At 42.2% G+C, this 26,071-nt stretch overlaps 1 protein-coding gene across 1 annotated transcript in view; it reads left to right on the top strand.

The window, feature by feature from the left end:
* Nucleotides 1-298: 298 nt before the first annotated feature.
* LOC127652875 (next to BRCA1 gene 1 protein-like) overlaps nt 299-26,071 on the top strand; it is a 33,240-nt gene continuing 7,467 nt past the window's right edge. The window contains exons 1-17 of the mRNA XM_052139294.1: nt 299-514; nt 10,440-10,502; nt 10,741-10,759; nt 10,853-10,875; nt 11,524-11,754; nt 12,569-12,646; nt 12,776-12,972; nt 20,063-20,188; nt 20,268-20,471; nt 20,633-20,792; nt 20,868-21,137; nt 21,981-22,112; nt 22,240-22,315; nt 22,904-23,014; nt 23,127-23,285; nt 23,377-23,580; nt 24,440-24,866. Of these exons, the coding sequence (XP_051995254.1) occupies nt 413-514; nt 10,440-10,502; nt 10,741-10,759; nt 10,853-10,875; nt 11,524-11,754; nt 12,569-12,646; nt 12,776-12,972; nt 20,063-20,188; nt 20,268-20,471; nt 20,633-20,792; nt 20,868-21,137; nt 21,981-22,112; nt 22,240-22,315; nt 22,904-23,014; nt 23,127-23,285; nt 23,377-23,580; nt 24,440-24,866 (2,582 nt within the window). The 5' untranslated portion in view covers nt 299-412. The remainder of the gene's footprint in view (nt 515-10,439; nt 10,503-10,740; nt 10,760-10,852; nt 10,876-11,523; nt 11,755-12,568; nt 12,647-12,775; nt 12,973-20,062; nt 20,189-20,267; nt 20,472-20,632; nt 20,793-20,867; nt 21,138-21,980; nt 22,113-22,239; nt 22,316-22,903; nt 23,015-23,126; nt 23,286-23,376; nt 23,581-24,439; nt 24,867-26,071) is intronic.

The following is a 26,071-nucleotide window of genomic DNA, read 5'->3' as shown; positions in this document are numbered from 1 at the left end:
CCGCAGACTATTTCAGTGCAAATAGCCGCAATATGTGGCAGGTATTTACACCTAGTGCAAACAGTCACTCTACGATAATTATAATAATAATGTTATATTATTGATATTAAAGTTTCTCATGCTTTCCAGAATCAATACGCTGAGATTGGAGCAAAGAAGCACAGGCGTTGCGCATGCGCGAGACGTTGACGAGAGCGGGATCCATTCCAGACACGATCAGAATATTGCCCTGCCCATTAATCTGACGTCAGGCATTTCCCTGTCAGCTCATGCTGTGGGTGTGTTTACGTTGCTGATGTAAACACAGAGGACCATTTTGATCAGAGAAATCCAGAGGCCAGGGTAGAGTATCAACTTCTCATCAAAGCTTTTCTGTTATCATCTATGCAACGCCTTAAACAGTCCTCGCGCCATGGATTTCTATATCAATTTGAAGGTGAATTTCCGAGGGAATGCGAAGAGTTTCTTGCTATCTGGCTCAGAGACGAAGAGTTGGGAGTCTATGGAGGCCATGGTAAGCAAAAGATGATATGGTGAGATCAGTCTGATCACTCTCCTTGATGCTACAAAGCATCCCTTTTCATCCGACGGCTGATTTGTGCGATTAGTGTAGTATTATAAAGCATATATTTTGACATTCACTGCTGTGTGCTCCTTTGGCCAGCGGATGGTGTAAAAGACTAATAGTTTTGAAAGAGTGGGCCTTGCCTTCATTTTGCCGAAAGCACACGAATTACAAAGCAGTATTTTAAACACAAATGTATTACTATTAAAATGCATCCTAGTTTTGATTTCGGATCGGACGTACAAAGGCTTCCAATCCAAAAGGCCATAATTACAAAGCCGTTTTGGCAAAATAAAGGAGACATCCTGTCACGTCTGTAGACTGTGTCTGTATTCCCATGTAACTCCCTTCATAGACAGCATTTTTCTGTTTACTAGACGGGTTAATTCCCAACAATCATTCCAGGCATAGCTCACTACCTTTTGAAAAACAACAATTGAGTGCTGCATAAATATCAGTTTTGTTGTCCGCTTTTTAAAGCACCGTGTTATAATATAATGTAAAGCTAACATAAAAGCAAAATGCTGGATGGCAGAGGCAGGTTATATACATACAATGTGCCGTTGTGATTAAATGTGCTGAGTAATGTCATTTTTCCCACCGTATCTGATATTATCAGTGCGACACACTTTGCAAAAGGTGTGGGCATTGTCGATATGGCTTCGAGATATGAAATGTAATTCTTCCGTCCTTGATTCAAGTTCCCGCATCTACTACCTGCGCGGATATCAACGGCGCAACTAGGTTGTAGGTTGCCAGGTTGAGGTCACAAATGGGTTGAAATTTGTATGATGTGTCGATTGTGTGAATAGGATGCGTTTCATACAAGATCTGGCAACTGGACAACCTTGGAATAATATATTGCTGTGATTATTCATATAAAAAGTTGTGGGCCATACAAATAACGAGAGTTTCCTGGGAGAAATAACAAAACGGGAGGGGGGCGGGAGATGGGTGTGAAATACTGGAGACTCCCAGTAAAAACGGGAGTGTTGACCACTGATCTATATATATAACTGGATAGCTCATAGAATTCTAAACTGCCAGCAGTAGGTGAAGCTACCGGAAGTGCTCTGGCGGCCATCTTACTATTCCCTACCGACAGAGGGCATCGCGGCATGTGCAGCGTTTAACCGCGAAACAACACTCACTTAAGGATGCGGCTAAAGTGCCCACAGGTTGTAATTTATGACTATGTACACATTAGTCGTTATCCCCATGTAGAGTGTCCATAACGATCATAATCTTTAATAATCAACAGTAAAAATACAACACCAAAGTGTATTATACCCCTTTTTAAAGCAAAGTTATCCATCTGCAGATTGTTACAGGATGCAATGTTTCTCTGCCTTCATAGTTTAAATCTGTTGATGCTCATTGTTCATAATGTTGACAAATTATACATCTGCATAATTTGCCAACATTATTAACCATTTTTGACTAGATTATATAGTAAATGTGAACTAATTTAGGGGGTGCATGCACATCAACAAATTTTAAAGTTAATAAAAACGACTAGCTTTGTGTTGATATTGTAACTAGACAGTACCTCTTAGAATAAATCCAGAACCAAATATAAAAATGTAGCATAGTATACACACACAAGTTCATATGTAGTATGTGTGTGTGTGTATATATATATGCACACACACACACACACACACATTAATTTACCTTTACTTAATGGAATTATCCATTTGCATTCATTTCTGTAACATGTACATACCAGCTTGTGAGCATTTAATTATTTCAACAATCCCCTGATATTTTAAATCAGAATCAGAAATAGGTTTATTGACATATGCACACTCAAGGAAATCATACATATTTATTTGTTCAATAACAAAAGCTTCCAAGTACATAAAAAAAATTGACTTAAAGAACAGGTGGAGCAACCAAATTAAGCACCAACTTAGTTGCAAACTAACTAGTAGTTACTGAAGCCTTGAACTTTATACCCCAACTTAAGACCTTACGCACAGCTATTTACTCAACCTCATGTCCTTCCAAACCTGTATGACTTTTTCTGTGGAACACAAAAGATGACATTTAAAAAAATGTTTTTGTCCATATAATGAAAGCCATTGGTGACTAAAACAAGCTATTTTGCTCACCATTTACTTTCATTATATGGAATACAAAATACATTTTTGGGGGTTCTGCAAAAGAGTCACATGGATTTGGAAGGACATGAGGTTGAGTATATGATGACAGAATTTACATATTTGGGTCAACTTTTCTATTAATATTAAATGTTATAACTATCTGAAACACAGTAATTTTATGAGACTTATACTGCATGTTGCAAAAGTATCTTCATTGCAAATAAAAACAGACAGTATAATATTTTTTACTCTGTTAAAACAGCTCTTCATTGAAGCCAGGCTGACTCCTCATACAGCTTTTCCTCCTGTTGCAAACCAATTCCAATTTTATCTAGCATTCAGTGCGATGTTTATTGAAATCCAAACGGCAAATTTACCTTGTTTAACTTCAACAATATCCATGTGCACCTTTTCAGGGCTGGACTGGAAAGAGAAATCGGCCCGGATTTGACATAACTGTCAAAAAGTTGTTGGGGGTAGTGTTCGCTAACGCGGCGCTCGTTTTAGATTATCGCGGCCGACACAGCGACCCGCTCGGTTCTCCCGATGGCCAGTCCACCCTGATCGGCCCCAAAGTTTGTCGGTCCACCAGAAAAATGTCCGGTAGTCCAGATTACCAGTCCTGCCCTGCTCCTCGCCTATTCCAATTGATCACTTTATAAATGATGCCCGTGAGCTGGACCGTATTCAGGCCTGCACTGCAAAAAGTACAAATCACACACAGAGAATTAATGAAAGCCCACATTATATTTATCATATGTAACCGGTGTTGATCTGCAATTAGATATTCAACTTGACCAAAAAAGCTGACTTAGGAAAATAACCACAATGCATAACAGTATAACACACTAAGTTAACGTTAGCTGCATAGCTAATATTCATTTATCCTAAGAAAATAACCACAATGCACGCTCAACGTAAACAAAAGCTACAAAACATAATTATGTATTCAGAATAAAAACTTTAAAGCCTGCAAAAAATATGTTTGAAAATGTCTACTGATATCTTACCTCAGTTTCTTAAACTTGTTTCTATTGAAACACGTACGCACGCAGCCTCTGAACGTAATGCTGCTGCAATAAAGAGTAACATAACACGCTCACATTTAGAATAAGCAGGGGAATTAAAGTTAAAATAAATAATGAATTACATATTTAGGAAGATTGCATTGTGATACAGTGTATGCAGACATAAGAAATGTGTTTTAATGTGACTGGATGGGTACAAATTACTCACCAAAACAGACGATTTCCCATTGAGACACATAGGAGTACAGAATGTTAGGGAATACCAAGATGGCGGCGCAGTAGCTTCACTGTTGTGACGTCATGAGCTATCCAGTTATATATATAGATCAGTGGTGTTGACAGGTATCCCTGAGATGAAGGCAAATAGACATTCCGTCGATGACGCTATGGGGAGTGTCCTTCTAAACTAGTTGAAACCCTTCTACAATAACGGCAATTCTAAAATTGGCAATGGTGTTTAAGCCAAGGACTTTTAGGCACGAAGATGTCCATAAAAGCAGGCGTGCAAACCCCATAGCTTAGAATTTCCTGACTAAGGGACAAAGAGCGTATTGCTCGCACCTCAAAAAACTCTGAGTTTGTAGTGCAGCCAGTTTACACAATGTCTCGTTCCTCTTGTCTCAGGGAGCCGAGGTTACATTATAAGTAACTGAGACGTTCCTTACGATTCAGTTCACTTGACGTTGGGTTGCTGACACTATGGGGAAAAGAGTCCCATCACGCCACACTACACGATATAACCCTCCCAGAGAGGGAACCGAGGTATAAAACTAATAAGAACATGATGCCGCAGTCCTGCAGGATGGCGACCGACAAGAGTATGCCATAAGTGAATGACCCGATCATTGTGAGCCAGGAGGGGAACACTCAGAATATACAGTATATGAACTATGGTCATATAGTATGAATTAACCCCTTCAGGAACCCAGTCAGCAAGGATGTTTTATTATAATGAATGTGCTTGTAACTTTTGGGGAAAACAACGGTCTGAATGCAGGAGGTTGTTTAAAATTACAAGGAGCCTGTTCTTAAAAAGAGGGGCATGGGTATATTTTTTAGAAACCATCCTGCTGCAAAATATATGTGTTGTAAGGAAACCATTCGTCCATGCCTCTAGTTGAGTGTGCTTTAACACCAATTGGGCAATTCACACCCTGTGACTCATAAGCCAGGGTGATTGCATCAATAATCCAGTGAGAAAGTCTGTTTGGAGATGGAAATTCCTTTTTTCATCCTCTATGTTGTTAAAAAAGCCCGACTTTTGCAGCACATGGACATCGGAGCTACCGGTGTTCGTGTCTACCATCGCCAGACACTACTAAAATATAAGACTCATGCAAAAACCAAGCTGCATGATGACCTGCAGGAGGCGCTACGCATACTCGGCCTGCTGCGGAGACCAGGCCTCCAGTCCTCGGCGTCGCCTGATGCCGGTGGCCGGGGGAGAGGACGTCGTAAGCGGTGTGCGAGAAAGCGGAAGCACGGCAAGAGGGCGGGGGTTCATGCTAGGCTAAAAACAAACCCTAGCCGGCCGGCTCTCCCGTCTATCCTGCTCTCAAATGTTTGCTTCCTGGACAATAAACTGGACTATATCCGACTCCAGCAGGCTACGCAGCGTGAGTTTAGAGATTGCTGCGTCTTTGTTTTCACGGAGACGTGGCTCAGTGACAGAGTTCCGGATGCCGCCATTCAGCTAGACGGGCTCACCTCGTTTCATGCCGACAGAAATACAGCTCGACTTGCGGTGGTGGCTTGTGTGTTTACATCAACACGGAATAGTGCAAGAACTCTATGCTAGTCTCTAGTTACTGTTCATCGCTGTTGGAGATTGTGACTGTTAGATGCAGACCTTTTTATCTACCACGGGAATTCACCACTGTTTACATAACCGGAGTTTACATTCCCCCCAGCGTTAACGCTAAGGAAGCGCTCTGTGAACTGTATGGGGCTATGAGCGAACTGCAGAACGCTCACCCCGACGGACTGTTTATTGTCGCCGGAGATTTCAACCATGCGAATCTCAAGACAGTGCTCCCTAAATTCCATCAGTATGTGGACTTTGGAACGAGAGGGGCGAACGCGCTTGATCTTGTTTACACAAACATCCCAGGTGCGTACCGGGCGGAGCCCCGCCCCCACCTCGGCTACTCAGACCACATCTCTGTTATGTTAATTCCAGCATACAGACCGCACGTCAGACGCACAAAACCGCTTCAGAAGCAGGTGAAAACCTGGCCAGCAGGAGCCAGCTCTGCTCTTCAGCACTGTTTTGAGTGTACTGACTGGCACATGTTCAGGGACGCTGCAAAATATGGCGATTCTACCAACTTGGAGGAATACACAGCATCAGTGACCAGCTACATCAGCAAGTGCATTGATGATGTCACTTTCTCCAAGACCATCACCACACGCTCCAACCAGAAGCCGTGGATGACTGCGGAGGTGCGCACGCTGCTGAGGTTCCGAGACTCCGCCTTCAGAGCAGGCGATAAGGCAGCTTTAAGGACAGCTAGGGCCAAACTGTCACGGGCAATCAGAGAGGCAAAGCGCGCACACGCCCAGAGATTCCACAGTCACTTCCAGGACAGTGGTGACACGCCGGCACATGTGGCAGGGCATCCAGGCCATCACCAACTACAGGACAACATCAGTTGCCTGTGACAAAGATGCCTCCCTTCCAGATGCGCTGAACGACTTCTACGCTCGGTTTGAAGTGCAGAACGACGTGGTGGCGAGGAAGACCACCCCTCCTCCCAACGACCAGGTGCTCTGTCTTACCACAGCAGATGTGAGGAAAACTCTACGTAGAGTCAACCCACGGAAGGCTGCTGGACCAGACAGCATTCCTGGCAGAGTGCTCAGAGGATGTGCAGACCAGCTAGCAGATGTTCTTACCGACATCTTCAACATCTCTCTGAGCAGCGCCGTCGTTCCAACATGCTTCAAGGCCACCACCATCATCCCCATGCCAAAGAAGTCTTCAGTGTCCTGCCTCAACGACTACCGTCCCGTCGCACTTACACCCATCATCATGAAGTGCTTCGAGAGGCTCGTCATGAGGCACATTAAGACCCAGCTGCCCCCTTCACTAGACCCACTACAGTTTGCGTATCAACGTTCAACGGACGATGCCATCGCCACAACCCTCCATCTGGCCCTCACCCACCTAGACAATAAGGACTCATACGTTCGAATGCTGTTCATAGATTTCAGCTCAGCATTCAACACAATCATTCCCCAGCACCTGATTGGAAAGCTGAACCTGCTGGGCCTGGACACCTCCCTCTGCAACTGGATCCTGGACTTCCTGACTGGGAGACCTCAGTCAGTCCGGATCGGGAACAGCATCTCCACCACCACCACACTGAGCACTGGGGCCCCCCAGGGCTGTGTGCTCAGTCCACTGCTGTTCACTCTGCTGACTCACGACTGTGCAGCAATGCACAGCTCGAACCACATCGTCAAGTTCGCAGATGACACGACCGTGGTGGGTCTCATCAGCAAGAACGACGAGTCAGCATACAGAGAGGAGGTGCAGCGGCTGACAAACTGGTGTAGAGCCAACAACCTGTCCCTGAATGTTGACAAAACAAAAGAGATGGTTGTTGACTTTAGGAGAGCACAAGGTGAACACACTCCGCTGAACATCGACGGCACCTCTGTGGAGATCATCAAGAGCACCAATTTCCTTGGTGTTCACCTGGCAGAGAAACTCACCTGGTCCCTCAACACAGGCTCTATCACCAAGAAAGCCCAGCAGCGTCTCTACTTTCTTCGAAGGCTGAGGAAAGCACATCTCCCACCCCCCATCCTCACTACATTCTATAGAGGGACTATTGAGAGCATCCTGAGCAGCTGCATCACTGCCTTGTGTGGTCCTGTGTTGGTCCTTTGTTGTTTTTATGTAGCACCATGGTCCTGGAGGAACGTTGTCTCGTTTTGCTGTGTACTGTACTAACTGTATATGGTTGAAACGACAATAAAAACCACTTGACTTGACTAGTACACAAAGTGCTGGTCAGACAGTTTGAACAGTCAACTACTCAATGTATGTGTGTAGCACTCGCTAAGGTCATTACAAATGCAAGGACTGTTCGTCATCCGAATTAAATGGAGGGGAAAAAGGCTTGAAGGTGAACCACCTACGCTCTGAAGGGCATGGTTAGAACCATAGGCACATAGCCTTTTCAGGGTTTGACAGTGGCTTTTGAAAGACTCGGACTGAACTCCAGACATGAACTGTCGACTGACAGTGCTTGTAAATCACCGACCCATTTTACTGAGTCCAGAGCCAGCTGTAATGTGGTCTTAAGAGAAAGTGAACGCAATTCAACAGAGTCATGATGCTCGAAGGGAGGCCCTGCAAGCACTTTTAGGACCAAAGTTATGTTCCAAGTTGGAATTGTAGGTGGGCAAGGGGGTTTAGCCTCCTCGCTCTCCTAAGGAACTTATGATTAAATCATGTTTGCCTATAGAGTTGCCGGCATTTGGTGTGTGATACAGAGATATAGTCACCACATAAACTTTGATCTTTGACAGAGTGAGCTCGTCATTGCGTCCAATCGCTTTTGAAGAAATGTTAGAATTTCCAGTATGAGGCAGTTCACTGGGACTTTGCTGTTTGAAAAGCACCAATTAGTGAACACATTCCATTTCAGTGCGTAAAGGTGTCTCATAGACGGCACTCTTGCCTGTAAAATGGTGTTCATAACCGGCTGAGTCAGTTTTGTCACATTTAGCTTGCTCCGTTCAGGGTCTCCACACATGGAGGGCCATCCAGAATGTCTATCATTTCTAGAAGCCAGTACTGATTGGGCCACTTCATCACAACCAATAAAATCATTTCTTTGTCATCTCGCACTTCGCATGTGACAGAGTGAAGGAGGTTGTGATGAGGAGAAGGGCGTGGCCGGGCCATGTTGACACACGTGACCGGAACACAAGTTCGAGGGAGAGAGTGTGTTTTTTGTTTTGATTATGTTGGAAAGCAGTTTAAATTATGTTTTAAGTTCCTTTGTGGCATTAAAAGTTTATGTTGATTGTTCAGTCGGTTCCCGCCTCCTCCTCGCCCATCCTGTGAATATGTTACAGAAGTACACTAGGGGAAATGCATATTTGCTTTTCACAGGCCATTTGTGGACATATGTCGCCTGCAGGGAGATGGCACTCACTCCACAGGAGGAGGCGACATTTCAGTCTCATCATTGGCAGGGAACGAATTCCTTCTTGGTGGTTTATGTATGCCATATGTTACCCGAGCGAATCAGAACGTAATTCCCTATTTTAGACTGAAAAGACTTCAAGGCTATTAAAACAGCTGACAGCTCCAGGCAGTTGATGTGCCACGCCCTCCTTGCACCTGCCCAGGTGCCGAAGGCCAGGCGCCCTTCACACAATGCACCCCAACCTGCATTGGAAGCCTCTGTGGTCACCACTTTCTGCCTGACAAACCTGCCCCAGCATGACACTTCTCTGGTAGAGCTCTGGTAGAGCAGATGCTGCCTCTGTAAGCCCCAATGCTTTTTGAAACAACCTCAGTGGAAGTGTTCTCCCCAGTTTTAACTGAGACAGACACTCGGGAATGGCCTGAACACACTCTCACGTGAGATGCGCACGCTCGTACATCAAGTCTTATTGCTGGCATAACATAACCTCTGATTGGGCAGGTAATAGCCAATCATTGAGGCAGTTTAAAATGCCTATGCCGCTCCGTTTCAGAGGGGCAAGTAGCGCATCAATGCACTTTGCGAATGTGCAAGGAACCAGGGACAACTCGAACGTTAATCTCAAAATTATCCTGTGATGTGGTACAATTTGTAGATGAAAGTACACCTATTTCAGATCTATCGACGAAAACCAATCGTGTGGGCGGGCGTGCACTAAGATATGTTTTGAGTAATAATTTGTAACGCGTGCTTCATAAGTGCACAATTAAAATTATCTAAAATTGGCTTTCTTTTCTATAAGAGCTCACCACACATCCACGTAATGGACAGAGGACGGTTTTGTTCGTTCATTATATGATGTAACGCTCACCATTGGGAAGCGGTTGTGCATAATGTGTGTATTTTCTGTTCATAACACCGGCGCGTCTTTGTACTGAACCGTGGAAGACAGAACACAGTTGAAACAGGGCTGCTGACTTGCAAATTAGATCATATTACCATGTTTGATCATTTTTAGCACTTAGACGGAAATGCCCATAAGGGCTTGCCACACGTCCACGTAACAGGACAGAGGGAAATTTGGTGTGTTCATTGTATGATATAATGCACCTCTCACATTTGGGAGCAGTTGTGCATAATGGTGTTTGAAGTGGAAAAGTGCTCAGGTGAGGGGAGAGTCATCTAAGCTTGTGAAGATTCCATCCGCTGGCTTGTGTATTTTCGACAGCGACAAATGTATAGGGCTTCTAAGACAAGAGATGAATCGCTGTCTTGAAGGAAGAAATTTCTGAGGAATGGTGTTTGAGTGCCTGCTTTTATATTGGACAGCTTTGCACCTAAAAGGACGGGGCTTAAACACCATAGCCAATAATGTGTGTATTGCCGTTATTGTAGAAGGGTTTCAACTATGTTATTTAGAAGGACACTATCTATAGCGTTAGCGCCTCAATGTCAAGTGAACTGAATCGTAAGGGAACAAGGTTATAGTATACACGTATCATTAAACAGTAACGCAATCTATCATTCTTTACAAAGTGAGCCGTGTTTTGACTTTTGGTATTGATTCCTTCCACAGGTGAAGAGGTCTTTTGGCCTGTGTAACTTACAAGTGACGTATTTCGATGAGGAAAATGAAGAGGTGAGCACACAAACTTTCATGATATTGGAAGTATGACGTTCAGAATACTGCTCTCTCTCTCTCTCTCTCTCTCTCTCTCTCTCTCTCTCTCTCTCTCTCTCTCTCTCTCTCTCTCTCTCTCCAAAGAGAATTGAGCAATATGTAACATTTAATATGTATTCTGATTTTTTTTTAGTTCATATATTTTAATATTATAATGTTCAAAAATTATAATTTTGTATGTAACTGTTGGTTTCAGGTATCAATAAACAGCCAATGTAAGTAAAAGTAATAATAAATAAATACATAAATAATTCGGGAACAATATTTTATGACTTTGACATTGATTGCAGCTTTTTTCCTCTTTTCAGTGGAATATGAAGAGGCCCTGAAGGTAAACAATTATTGCTAACTCACTGCTGGTCATAGTGTAATGGTGGTTACAACCTGGCTAGAGTTATTGTAGAGTGCATTAAGCCCATTGTTTTGGTGCACTGTGCTGATGTTACACTGCTCTTTGTTTAAAGGGATTGTTCACCCAGAAATGAAAATTCTCTGATCATCAACTCACTCTCATGCCATCCCATATGTGTATGACTCTCTTTCTTCTGCAGAACACAAAGAGATTTAGAAGAATATCTTAGATTTGTTGGTTCATACAATGCAAGTGAATTTGAACTGAATATGACTCTATTGGTTTAATCCATATCTTCAGAAGTGATATGATAGGTGTGGGTGATAAATAATTATGATAAAGAGTCCTTTTTTCTACAAATGTCCACTTTCACATTCTTCTTTTGTTTTTGGCGATTCACATTCTTTGTCCATATTGCCACCTACTGGGCAGGGAGGAGAATTTATAGTAAAAAAGGACTTGGATAATGATCTGTTTCTCACCAACACCTATCATATATTCATGGACATCTGTGATGGCATAAGGATGAGTAAATAATGAGAGAATTTTCATTTTTGGGAGAACTACTTTAAATAAATGACCTTGAAAGAATGTGAGCCCTTACAGGTCTTTTTGTCTGAACCGTAGAGTGCTGCACGACAGGGGAACAGACTGCAAATGAATGTGTATGAGACTAGGGGCAATATATACAGAGTGCCAGGACCAGGTCCACCACCAGGGCCAGGGGTGGGTTTGGGTCAGGTGAAACCTATTAGTGTTGGAGAACCTAAGAAGGGATTCAGGCCTCCTCAGCACTGTCCCACTTTGGCACAAGTGGTGAGTCGCAAAGTTCAAGCTGCAGTGCCAGAGGAAGGATTGGTAAGATTTTATGACCTAAAAGTTTTGCACAAACACAAATGTAGCCAATGTTGTTCTTGTAACAAATTTTAGACTGCAATTTTTCATTTAGTATATATTTTTTACATAGACTATGGTATAATTGTTTTGGCCTTAACTACTATGTACTAACATTAAATGCATACAAGACTATGGATTTACCGTGTAACTACATGTTGTTCTGCAATATTCCCACATTTGCTGCTTCTGAGGTTGAGGTAAGGGTAGTTTTAGGAGTAAGGGTAGGGTTACATTACATTTACATTTATGCATTTGGCAGACGCTTTTATCCAAAGCGACATACAGAGCCCTTATTACAGGGACTTATTACAGGGACAATCCCCCTGGAGCAACCTGGAGTTAAGTGCCTTGCTTAACTCTGTGGGGCTCGAACCAGCGTCCTTCTGATTACCAGATTATGTGCTTAGACCACTACACCACCACCACTCAGGTTAGGATTAGGAGTTAGAGTTAGTTTTTGGGGTAAGGGTTGGGTTAGGGGTAACGTTAACAGTGTATCTACAAATGTAATTAAATACAAGTTCTTTAAATGTAATTACAGTGCAACAACCTGTATGTTCATAATAAGTACATTGTACAAATGGTTAAGTACATAGTAGTTAAGGCCATCTAATATAAAGTGGGTCCATTTTATTTAGGTTGTGGTTATAAAACAAACAGAATTCTGATTACATCCTGTTCTTTGCTTTCATTGTGATATTCAATACATCTGTTCAATACAAGGTTTTTTTTTTGTCTTCTGCTTTAATATCATGAAACTGATTCTGTTTTAAAGATAATTGTAAATGAAATCAAAGGTGGGAAAGCAGAGGATAAGACACCTCCAGCCTGGTTCACATCATACATGGAAAAGGTACAAGAAAAAATACATTTTAAATGGAGAAATGTCCTGTGCCAAACTGTGTTAAAAAAAAAAAAGTAATCATTAAGAAGACAATTTCTCTTTATTATTCTCTCTTTAAAAATCCGATGACTGGTACAGTTTAAGGACCAGGTGGTTCGGGAGGCAGTAGAGAAGATCTGTAGAGAGTTCTCTGGACAATGTTGCATCCATAAGCCGGTGGGAGCAGAGGCACAGATTCCTGAGGTCACCTCATCCACTCTGCCGGGGGTCCCAAGTTCAGCTCCAGCCTGCAGCAGCTGCCGGGGCCAGACCGCAGGCGGTGGATACCAATGCAGGTTAGATAGATCTGAGTGAGGCAAAATGCTGAAACAAAGCAACTAGAGGTAAACCGATAGTGGATTTTGCTGATACTGATAACAAAGATAATGGAAAAGGTCGTTAACCTATTAATTGCCCTATAGTTTTTAAAATATATATATTTTTTAATTATTAAATGTAAAAAAAAATCTTAGTCTTTCCTTACTGGATTGGCACAGACATAATCTCAGATTTAGTTTAACCAAAATCCCAAGATTTGGTGCACAATGTGGGACTTTTTACTATAAACAAGCGCGGACGGAAACCCTAGGGAGTCTTATTTTGAAATGTCTGTGCTCCCAGCTGCTCAAAAAAATCACACAAGTTAAACATGCACTCTTACAATTATATACAATGGGTGCACCTCAATCAAAGACCATATATAAAGATGGACAACATGACAGCTCCCCAAAAGTGAAGCCAAAACGTCTCGATCGCCCCCTGGTGGCTGGCTGTAGTATAGGTCATGAACTCCATCCCCTCCATGTTAGTGGATGGGACATGAGCCAAACTAAAAATATCAAAGTACACCTCAAATAAATTTTTCCCAAAGATGGTTTCTGTCATTTTAGGTACTTCATGTTGATGTATGTTCAAATGTTTATTTTTCTGATAAATGTGGTTTTAAATAGTTATTTGATGCTATAAAAAGGGGATGTAACGTCATGATAGACAGCTGTGATTGACGGCTTCTCTGAATGAATTAGTAGCGGAGGCACCTGCAGACTTCTTTTCTGGAACTTCGGGAGGATATGAAGCGTTAACTTTAACATTTAATTTCCGTAGCTGTCATTGTCTGTATTCAAAATTAGTTGTTCTGCAGTAAACTGTGCCCAAATCGAGGGATCTGAGGGATCACTACAGTTACCTTATGACTCAGTACACTTGACATTGCATTTATTTAGTGCCTTCTTACACGACCTAGTTGAAACCAATCTACAATAATGCCAATATTCTAATATTGGCTATGGTGTTTGAGCCCCGGCTGTTTTGGCGCGAAGCTGTCCTTAATAAAAACAGGTGCACAAACACCATTTCCTTTAAATGTTTTCCTTCATGACAGCGATCATCTCTTGTCTAGAAGCCCTCTACCCTTCGCCTCTACCCTTCTCATGAAAACAGACTGTCCTTACTGCGAGTGCATGAGTCTCAAGATGCTTTGCATGTGAATAGTCCTCGTTCTGAGGTACGATTCAGTCTCACGCCCTCCCACCCGCCTCTTCTGTGATACTGAGAATGCACATGACGAGGCACGGCGGGAGCGTGCATGCACCACTGACAGGAAGATGCTCCATGTCCTTACAAGGTTGGTCAAAGAGCTTAACCTTGAGTGGTCTTCCCCAGAGGAACCTGAACAGTCTCGCCTCGATGAATGGCGAGTAACAGGGTGTGAAAATCACACCCCTTACATCCTTCCAAGCCGTGTCAACAAACATCCGTTCTGGCTGAAAAAGGGGATGTAACGTTATGATAGACAGCTGTGATTGACGGCTTCTCTGAATGAATTAGTAGCGGAGGCACCTGCAGACTTCTTTTGTGGAACTTCGGGAGGATATGAAGCGTTAACTTTAACATTTAATTTCCGTAGCTGTCATTGTCTGTATTCAAACTGACAAAATTAGTTGTTCTGCAGTAAACTGTGCCCAAATCGAGGGATCTGAGGGATCACTACAGTTACCTTATGACTCAGTACACTTGACATTGCGTTTATTTAGTGCCTTCTTACACAACCTAGTTGAAACCAATCTACAATAATGCCAATATTGTAATATTGGCTATGTTTTTTGGGCCCCGGCTGTTTTGGCGCGAAGCTGTCCTTAATAAAAACAGGTGCACAAACACCATTTCCTTTAAATGTTTTCCTTCATGACAGCGATCATCTCTTGTCTAGAAGCCCTCTACCCTTCGCCTCTACACTTCTCATGAAAACAGACTGTCCTTACTGCGAGTGCATGAGTCTCAAGATGCTTTGCATGTGAATAGCCCTCGTTCTGAGGTACGATTCAGCCTCACGCCCTCCCACCCGCCTCTTCTGTGATACTGAGAATTCACATGACGAGGCACGGCGGGGCCGCAAGCTCGAGCAGGATTAATTTGAGGTGGTCCTCGTGCCAACAAGCCACGTGATCTCTGCAATCTCCATGAGGTGCATATTTGCCGATACGTTATGTGCGAGATGAGCCCTGCTGCGTGGCCTTGTCTCGTTAAACGGTTCTGAGGTGAAAGGTCAGAGGATGATGCTGCTGCCCCTCCCCCCAGCGAGGGCAAGGAGCGTGCATGCACCACTGACAGGAAGATGCTCCATGTCCTTACAAGGTTGGTCAAAGAGCTTAACCTTGAGTGGTCTTCCCCAGAGGAACCTGAACAGTCTCGCCTCGATGAATGGCGAGTAACAGGGTGTGAAAATCACACCCCTTACATCCTTCCAAGCCGTGTCAACAAACATCCGTACTGGCTGAAAAAGCTTACTCAGCGACAGGACAAACTGGATCAGCACTCCACGCAATGGCGGTGCTCCAGGTATTTCAAGCCAAACTCCTCAAGCAAATAGACGAGCATGGCTTAGATCCAGAGACATTCAAAGAGCTCCACACCGATACATACCATGGACAATCTGGCAGTTCTTGATCAACACGTATGGCTGAACCACAAAGAAATTAGTGATGAGAAAAAAGCCACTTTGTTGGATGCTCCAGTGTCTCCAGCTGCCCTCATTGGCAGCTCTGTGAATAAGTTTGCTGAACGTTACGTCGCAACTCAGACACTTTATGCCCAAGTGGAGCATATCACAGCTGGTTTGCCCTAGCTCTGTTTTGAGCCAGCGCCTGACTAAAAGCCTCATACCTGCTGCATCAGCACCGGCACCTGCTGCTGCCGCCGAGCCACCGGTTAGGAAGCAGCCGTATCAGTGCCCGCCTCAACAACACCCCCCTCACCCCCCATGCAGCAAAAGCTTTCCTGATGGGCACAGCCCATTGAAATGGAAAGCAGAGCCCGAGGTTCCCTCCTGGTCTGCTCCAAAGAAGGCTCGATTTGAGACACAAAACACTGTTCCCCATCTCCCCACTACTGTTTGCAATGAATGCAAAAAAGAATACAGCACTCATTGCAAATGCACAAGATGCTCACACATTCTCAATAAAGAGACTTTTCCTCTTCAAAGTACACACATTTTGCACAACCGCTTCCCTATGGTGAGCATTCTAACATATGGTGAGCAAACCAAATTGTAAAAAATAGGTTTTACAACATTCAGACAGTTGTAATTTACCATAAGTCACAAGCACTTACATTATAAATAAACTCCCTTCCCGACTGGGTGCGTGAAGGTGTTAATTCACACTATATGACTATAGTTAATATATTTATTCTGAATGCTCACCTCCTGGCCCAACATGAGGGTCACTCACTGCGGCATACTCATGTCGGTCGCCGTCCCATGAGACTGCAGCGACATGCTTGCTTTCTGGGAGGTTATATTGTGTAGTATGGCGTGATGGGATTTTGTTCCTCATATGCGTTAATAAATGCAATATCAAGTATACTGAGTCGTGAGGGAACAACTCTGTTATGTACGTAACCTCGGTTCCTGGAGACAAAGGGAACGAGACATTGCGAACGCTAGCCACACTACAAGACTCAGAGTTCTTGAGGCACGAGCGATGCACTCCTTGTTCTCATTTAGAAATTCTAAGGGAATGGTGGTTGTGCACCTGTTTTTATAGTGGACCGCCAAAACAGGCGGAGCTGAAACACCATAGCCAATAGCAGTGGCGGCTCCTGAAAAAATTCTCAGGGGAGACAATTTTTCTGATAATGATTAAGGTGACCCATTCAATGGGTACAGATTTCCCTTCTAGCTACATAAGTTACAGATGGAAAGGTATGTAAGAAATTAGCATCCAGGAGCCTTCATAAGCAAAAATGACATGGCTCCACAATTAATTATTCCACTTATTCATTACTTACATTAATCCAATGTTGTGTGATGTAAAATAGCTAAACAGGACACATTTTTAAAAAGACGGGGGCAGCATATAAGTCAATACCAGAAGCATTTATTGACTGATCTCAAAAGTATTGGTTTACAAAAGCAATCTAAGTTATCACAGTACAAATAATCAAGGGTGTTCTTTCACATTCCTCAACACTGCATAAACAATCTGCATTTCCATAAACAAATAAAATATCAGCTTAAAATAAAAGTAGACAAATTGTTGAGAGAAGTGGATCTTTAGAACTAGCTTTTCTGGAATGTAGGATATCACCAAATTGCTACTTAATAAAAGCAAAGTAACTTCTGCCCTCTTGTATAGATTTGTGAAAATGTACATGAACAGTGATAGACATTCTGCCTGAAAACAGCATTTGAAAATAATTTCTAGAAAGGTAAACACAGCTATTTGGCTTTGTAAATATGAACAACCATATTTTGGCCATTTGTATAGATTTGTAAAAATGAACATGAACAGATTTTCTTTAACTTTTTTTTTAATGAATGAAAAATAACTATTTAAAACAACATCAACTGTGAACTGATTTGGTGTGTGTGTGTGTTTGTGTGTGTGTGTTAAAGAGACAGAGAGGGAGAGAGAGAGAGGCTACATTATTTGTACTGAAACTGTGCTCTTCTCTCTTTCAATACAGCAAAGCGGTCAATTACTTTATCATTGAAATCAAGCATGTTGAGCACGAGTTCCCTCTCCATGGAAAGCATGGCCAGTGCATTCAGACGTTCCTGGCCCATTGAATTTCGCAGGAATGTCTTAACTCGTGTCAAAGTTGAGAAACATCTCTCAGCTTCAGCTGTTGTCATGGGAGTAGTTATGAGGATGTTCAACAGAGTCACAGTCTCAGAGAATGTCTCCTGGAGGTTGAAGCTCATGAGAACCTGGTACAGTGCCAGTGCACCACAGCAGCCCTTGAATTCAGGATTCTCATAGATCTGAGAGAATGTTCTGTCTTGAGTTTTGCCTTGTTCAGCATGGTGTATGCATTCACAGTGGCATTCAGAGCCTCATCAGGAAATTAATGGCAGTACCTTTCAAACATATCTGCTTGCAGTAAGGTAGCACTCAAAAGGTGGCCAGTGAAAGAGAACCTTGCTTTTGGTGTGATCCAGGATGGTGTCGCAGACCTCTTCAGACAGCCTCTGCTTCTCCTCTTCTTTTGGCTCCTGTTGCTATTTGCAGCTGCTGTTGAGAGGAGTCCCTGAAGGCAAACAGACCAATGTGTTTGTTAGGCTATGTCCAGTACTGAAGTCTATGTGATGCACAGGTATATGCAATTAATCCACGTATAGTAAGATTTCAGTTCTACTTAAAATGGGCAGGGATGCATAAAGTCTTTAGTGTTTAAGTTAGCCTTTGTGTCTCACCTAGACTGGATGTTCAGCACAGTATACAGTATATAAAGTAAGCTAGATTACACCACTGGCCATATATAATGAGAATAATGTAATTTCTAACACAAATGCAGTCTCCAAAGGCTCTGCTTTGAGAACGATAGAATATTGTTTAATCTTACCTTATGGCCTGCACACTCTTTGTGAAGCTGTCGAGGGCACGTTTGATGAAGACAGCATTGATGTCCTTCTTCTGGAGCTCCTGTGGCTTTTTTTTTTGTGAAAAAGCCACAGGAAAAAAATGAAATCTTCATCATGTAGCATTCTCATGTAGCCAGATGCCTCTCTCACGGTGGGCTGGTCAAATGAACCCAATGAACCCATCCTGATGGCTTCAAAACATTGTATGAGGTTGTCTCGATTCTCGTAGACAGTGTTCACGACTCTGCTGTTGAAGTTCCACCGTGTAGATGAAGTTCTGGGCAGTCTTAGTGCAACAGTCTGGTCAAGAATGCTGGTCCGTTTGGGTGACCGGGAAAAAATTTGCAATCCCGCTCAGAAAACATGAACTTTTTTGATGCGAGAAGTAGCTTGCTGCATGATCAAATTTAGCTGATGCGCATAGCAATGCACATAATGGGCATTCTTAAAATGCTCACCCACCTTTTGGTGGAGCCCTCAGTTTCATCTTTGCCTCGCAAAGCTAACTCAAACACTCAAGCGGTGCTGTCTGCCGTGCCGCCTTCAGGGTGAAAGAGTAGGCAGGGGTAGCAGAAGACTGCATTGGCTACGTCGCAGCCTGCTAGCCAGGTTTTTCGTTCGTACCAATTTTTGGAAAATCCTCGGGTGTAGGACTTTCCCCCTTTAGTAGAAACCTGTTGAATGATTAAATTTGTCTGGGAGGTCCTAATTGTTTCGTTGACAATTTATCTTGATTCATTCACAGACTAAAAGGAACTTCTTTCAAAGAGACAATCGAGTTGCACTGAACGCTAGCCATCTTGACAGTAGTATGTGAATTGATTGAGGCTGCTACCTGCTCTTTTCTTAGTTACGCTCATGGTTACGTTACATATGACGAAAGCGCGTAAGTGCAAGCCCTCCCGGAACCCATAGAGATTGTATTGAAAGCTCTGATATTTAAAAAAAAAAAATGTTTTACACGAGAGTCTATGAGAGACTTCTGGGGTGATTTTCAATCTGACTGAAATCGCCCCAAAAGGGGCGGGGCCATATTAAGCACGACTTTAGCCTGATTGGCAGATCAAATGTCTAGATTAGAACACTGATAATGACTGTTGCCATGATGGAATTGGATAGAAAAAAAATCCCTTCCTTTTCCCGTTTGGCAGTGTGTCGCCCATATCGCCCTAATGAACACACCGCCCCTGGCCAATAGTATTAGAATATTGCCGTTATTGTAGAGGTTTCAAATAGTTTGTGTAAGAAGGCACTCCCCATATGCGTTAATTAACGTAATGTCTCGTTCCCTTCATCGCAGGAACCGAGGTTACGTATGTAACCAATAAATGTTTTCAGTAAATTGAATTTGTGCTTTGTAAGCTTATCTGTAAATTAATGTTATTAGGTAGCTAGCTAAGACAACAAGCAGTCTAACGTTAGCTATGTGGAAAAAAGCAGGTGATCGGTAGCTAGCAGTTACTAATTATTATTTGCACAGTAAATAGGTGTGAAATACTTTCATTTTGTTTCTTTTTATGCAGTGTGTGTACCTCCTGCACTCTGTGTGAGCCTTGCAGCTTCTCACATGATCCAAGCCACAACCTTGTGAGAGCCCGAACTCCGCTGTCCATTCCTGAACACGGCTCTCCAGCACCAGACCACAGCAGGTGGGCTTTTCTCCTCTGTTTTAGATGCATTGGCATCAAAGATCAGAATAGGCTGATATAATCAAATCTTCCTCTGAAGGTTCTACAGAAGGGGTGACCGGAGCTTTCGTAAGGCAGAAAAGCAGCGTCTTAAAGCAGAGAAGCGACAGCTTAAAGCGGAGGTGAAGGAGATCAGGAAGCAGCTGAGGATGGAGAGAAGAGGACTGCAGTGGAGTGCTCCTGGAGAAGGGAACTCTTCACCTGTTCTGCTGCAGCCACGGGCCACACAGGCAAACAGCCCAGAGTAAGAGCTTACAACCCTCTACCACCTGAGGTTACTTGTCTTTCGATGAATAAAAACATTTGAAAGGATATTGAAACCTCTGCATTTTGTCATTATCGTTTTTGTTTTTATGTGTTTTAAAGGCAATGCATCTTATAACTGATTTTTGTTTGTTATTGCAGTCGTCCTAAACGCCCATGCCCACTGGCTGTGCCAGCTATGACTGCTCTTCTACTGGATGAAAACCTGCCTGATGGATCACGCCTGTGTCCTGGGACCAAATTCATCAAATACTGGAAAATGAAAAACAGCGGAAGAGCGTGCTGGGACTCGGAGACCAAGGTAATCACACATACTCTTAAGAGAATAGACAGTTAAACATACAAACCTGATTGTCCTATTTTAATCCCTCCTCAGTTGAAGTTCATGTGGGGGAACCTGGCAGTGGGCTCGGCTGAAAGGTGGCGAGAGGTTGCAGTTCCCACACTGCAGCCAGGTCAGGTGGGTGTGGTCAGTGTTGCACTCTGCACTCCGACGCTAGAGGGCACCTATACCTCTCACTGGCGCCTGGCACACAGAGGAGAGCAGTTTGGGCCGCGTGTGTGGTGTAGCATTGTGGTGGATCCTCATGCTCCTACTGCCATCTGTGCTGACGGACTGCTGGTGTCCCCTTGTGTCACCCCACAGGTATGACAGCTTTGCAAAACACCACAGAAATACTCTTTATCTGCACAGCTATTGTTATGTACGTTTGAGTCTGTCACCCTATGTGTCCATGTCGTGGAAAATCACGATGAATCTCTCTAAGTTGTAAGAAAACTCTCAGAGTCTTGAGTTCCAGATGACAAAGTTGTAGTTTATTGAACACCAACAAACATGAGACCTAGAAACTAAGTTCTCAGTTATATACCTTTTTGTTATCTTGTTACCCACTGTCTCTGACCCACGAGGTCACTGCCTTGTCTCTTTCCCACCAATATGTTTTACATCCTTTGTTAATTAAATATTGGTGGGAGATCCCTCGCCTATCTATTAAAAAGAAAAAGAAACATGTATCTTTGGTAGCCTCTCATATCTTGACCTTGTGTTACAGTTCATGGACAGAGTACATCAACTCCTAAAAACATTTGCGTAAACAGCCATGTCCCCATCAAATACTTTTTATCTTTGTCCTACATTTTCAGCGCATTCCCACAATGAGGCAGCCTTGTTTGCTCATACACATTATTATTTGAAAGAAAACACCAGCTGCAAAGATATACATTCAGCTTATTAGAACAAGACACCATTCATACGTACCAGCACAAAGGAAACACACCAAGGACTCACATCAGAATACTATTTATTAACAGAAACACATTTTGTTTTTGAAGAAATACACCTGTTTTTCAAAGTTATATACCATATCCACTGGTGTAGAACAAAATTAGTGGGCATTCACACCAGTGGACATGTATGGTTAAACGGATTAACTTGTAGGTAGAACACCATGTTACCTGTGGAATACAATTCATATCCTTTGCTTTTCAGGAAAAGTCTTCTCGCATACTTGAGAGGCAGGAGAAATGCCTGGCTGCCTCAAGGGACCAACTGCTCTTGTCCGTGAACCAAGATTGTGATCAGGAATTCTACATTCCATCTGTGGATTTACTCACAGCTCAGGTATGGCCACTCGACAATCAAGTCATACAGTTTCTCATTCTCATTTTTTTCATGTTTATAATTTTCTCGTTGTGTTATGTAAAGAGTTTTATGTCAATTCAATATGCTGTCTTTTGTTTTTACTTAGGATTTGCTGTCTTTTGAACTGCTTGACATCAATATTGTGCAGGAGCTGGAGAGTGTGCCAAACAACACTCCTGCAGGTAACCTTTCTGAAATGAGTCTATTTAATGTGTTCCTAATAATGATTGTGGACTGCTCATTTGGGCTATGCACATTAATGTTGAGCGGGAGAGGTTAAATTGTAGATTTGAAGTATTAAGCCATCATATGCTTCTGTTCTCCTAAAAGCTGATGAAATTAACCTTTAGCAGATATACAGATTTAAAATGTACAGTCTTTCTCTTCCAGGACTAAAAACAAAAAATATTGATGACTCATGTGGCACTACCCAGATTTTTGTCCAATCAAATGCTCTTTAGAACGAGAATGTTCTTCCCCCAAAACCACCTGTAACTGTCATGGTTCATTTCTGTGACGTAACTAAAGCTTATTGGCTATTCAAAAAAAAAGGACAACCTTTTCGATATGTCTCCTCAAAATGTTCTGTTTCAGTTGGAAATAAGTTGGTCACTTGGTCTTCAAGTGATTTCATGGGGTCTTTAAATAAAAAGAATATAGACTTAACGTTCTGTCTTTAATTTGACGTCAAATTGGTGGTTGTCGTATAATCTGACTTAATTTTTTGATTCTTCTTTTTCCTCTGTTTTTTTTTTTGTATATGTCTAAAGACGTTACTCCATGCATATCACCTTTGCCTCATGATGGACCATTTCAGGAGAAACCAACATTGGGGCTGATCCAAAAAGAAACGAAAGTCCAAAGGGTCAGCAGCATCCTGGGTAAACTTTTTTTCACCAAAATGTTTAAAATTGTATTGGTGTATAGCTGTAATTGATTATGTAGCTACCAACCTTTTAGATTTCTGTACATTTTCTAATGTCACTGTAACAGATGTGACCCAGAGGACAGAATTAGAGGGAATTCCAGCTCAAGAAAAAGGAGAGGAGAGCATCATTGGGCCTCAGTTTGTGAGTCCATCTATGATCCGCTCACTTACACTTTGTGAAGCTGCAGAACATGTTACACTTTGTGGGAGATGCCCAGCTAAAGGTTTGTTTTGTTGCTGTTAAAAAACTGGTAGCAGTACTTTGCATGGCTGGTGCACAAAGATTGCATTTATATAATTTCTGCCATCTTTCAGTTGTACGCCCAGCCCCCCAAGGTTCGGTGTCTCTTTGTGAGAGGAAAACAGAGAAAGTTCCAGAAACAGGGTTAATATCTGCTCCAGCCCCACTCAGAGTAGAGACCGCACGAGTCTCTGCCCCCGCTCCACCCCAGACAGAGACGGCTGAGATATCCGCTCCTGCTTCCCTGCTGATGGTTCCAACAGAGCTGAATAGCACAGGTAACATCGAGAATAGGTAAATTGGCTAGTCAAGGACTCATTCTACACCAGATAGTCTGTGCCTTTGCCTGCTGTAGGAACTAGTTTCCCAATGAAACCCACCTAAATCTCTCTATGACTGAATTCAAATGAATGCATTGGGTGGTGCTGTCGAAATGGGATGACGTGTCTTTCAGATGCATCCAAGAGTATAAATATTTTGATTCTTACTGGTATGCAATAAGAATCTTACTGCATGCATCATGCATCCTTAATTGAACAAACAATTAACTATATTTTTTGCAGCATTTATTCATCTTTGTTAGCGTTAGTTAATAAAAATACTATTGGTCATTGTTAGTTCATGTTAGTTTATAATGCATTAACTAATGTTAACAAATAAATCTTTTGATTTAAAAATGTATTAGTATATGTTGAAATTAAAATGAACTAAGATTAATAAGCTATATAAATGTTCATAATTTTTGTTCATTATTAGTTAATATTAACTAATGTTGTTAATTAATGTTAACAAATGAAACCTTATTGCAAAGTGTTTTTTTTAAAGATGCATAGGTTGTTTTGCTGATTTAACATTTGTGAATAAAACAAAATATAAATTTCACTTGCGACATACTTATTTAAATTTATACTTATTTTGATATTCGACTAATTGATTACCCATTTTTTGTTTTTGAGTACTTAATTTCAGAAATATCAATTCCTTATTGAGACTAGTATTTGCTTTCTGACTATTGTATAATCAACCAATGTAGTTTTTGTCATCTTGTGAATTTCAAATGTTGTAATTGTCTTGAAATTCTTGCCAAATAATCACAATAAATTGAATAGTTACTAAAGTAATTTTTCTTATATTCAGATGAGGGTCATGAGTCTGATATTGAGCAAATCCTAGTGGAACCTGTGGGTGGGGAACAGGTAGAGGAAGGAGAGGAGGAAGTGGATAAGAAAGAGGAAGTGAAGAGTGCAGTAGCAGCTAAGGAAACCCGCAGCAGAACTTCATCTGCATCCTCAGAAGACTACATCATCATCCTTCCTGATTGCTTTGACACTAGCCGACCTCTTGGGGAGTCCATGTACAGCTCAGCTCTGTCCCAGCCTGGAGAAGAGCCTGCAGAGGGATCGGTGGAGGTGGAGAAACTGGAATCAGTGGAGACTGCAGAGCTCCAGAGCCCCAGTGCTGCTACTGCAGATGCTAATGATATGCTCTGTGCCTCACAGACTCTGGACACTGTGCCACTAACTCCTGTGATTGTAGTGGCACCCCGGCCCTCAGCTAAATCCTGGTGAGTAAATAATGAATGGAGTCATCACATATTAGTTATATTTTGGGGTCCAAAAGTATGATATCACATTAAAAATCTGGGATTCAAAATCTAATTTAAAGCTGAAATAGATAAAAAGTTTTTTTTTTTTTAATAAATGTTATGATGTAAAATTAATACCAATTATATGAGATTCTGCACTACTCCTTTGCCGGGTGCGCCTATCCAGAGTAAAATAATCTGAAATTAATCCATTTGTTTATACCGCCGCTACCAGGTGTCTATAAAATAACTTAATCCATCCAATAAAAGTATTCTCGAACCCATATATTTCCAAAATCTTAAAAAGATTATCCCATTCTACCATATCATGCTTTTTCGGCATCAAGTGAGATGGCAGGTGAGGATTCGCCACTGACCACATGATATTGATGAAATGCCTAATGTTATCAGAAGAGCTACAGCCCTGAATAAACCCTACATGATCTATATGTATAAGAGATAACTTAATCGGTTAGCCACAATTTTTGACATTATTTTAACGTCTAGCTTGATCAGGGAAATTGGACGGTAACTCTTACACTCACTTGGATCTTTGTCCTTTTTTAAGAATCAGACTGATCCAGTCTTGTGTCATGGTTGGCGGAAGCATTGTATTCTTTAATGATTCCGTATCAACTTCTAGCAAAAGTGGAGCCAGTTCTGTCGCATAAGATCTAAAAAATTCAGCGGAAAAGCCGTCTGGCCCGTAGCCTTGCCTGAAGGCATGGCCTTAATTACCTCACCAAGCACCTCCAAGTTTATCTTAGAATCAAGAGAATTTTTGCTCAGTCGTCAGTTTAGGAAGTTCTAATGGTTACATAAAGTTTTTTATATATTCATCAGTAGACCAAGATAAAATGCTTTATAAGCATTATTAACATCAATGGCTGGTAGATATTTCACCACCAGCAGATTTCACTGATGGAATGGTAGAAAAAGACTCTCTCTGTTTTATCTATCTAGCCAGAAATTTCCCTGCCTTGTCCCCTGACTGCCTTGCCCTGAATAGCCAAAACTCCACCTTCCACAACAAAAGAGTATTATATCTATATTTCAATCGGGTCAATTCCCTGAGGCCATTAGATGACATTCAGGGCTTCAGCTCTGCCTCGGCACTTTTAATCTTCTCTTCCTATTCCACGAGTTCTTGTGCTTTGGATTTTTTTGGTGAATGAGGCATACTG

This window comes from Xyrauchen texanus, chromosome 12 (assembly GCF_025860055.1).
Source record: "Xyrauchen texanus isolate HMW12.3.18 chromosome 12, RBS_HiC_50CHRs, whole genome shotgun sequence".
NCBI lineage: Eukaryota > Metazoa > Chordata > Actinopteri > Cypriniformes > Catostomidae > Xyrauchen > Xyrauchen texanus.
The sequence above is the reverse complement of the archived record's forward strand: the minus strand, read 5'-3'. Positions and strand labels throughout refer to the sequence as shown.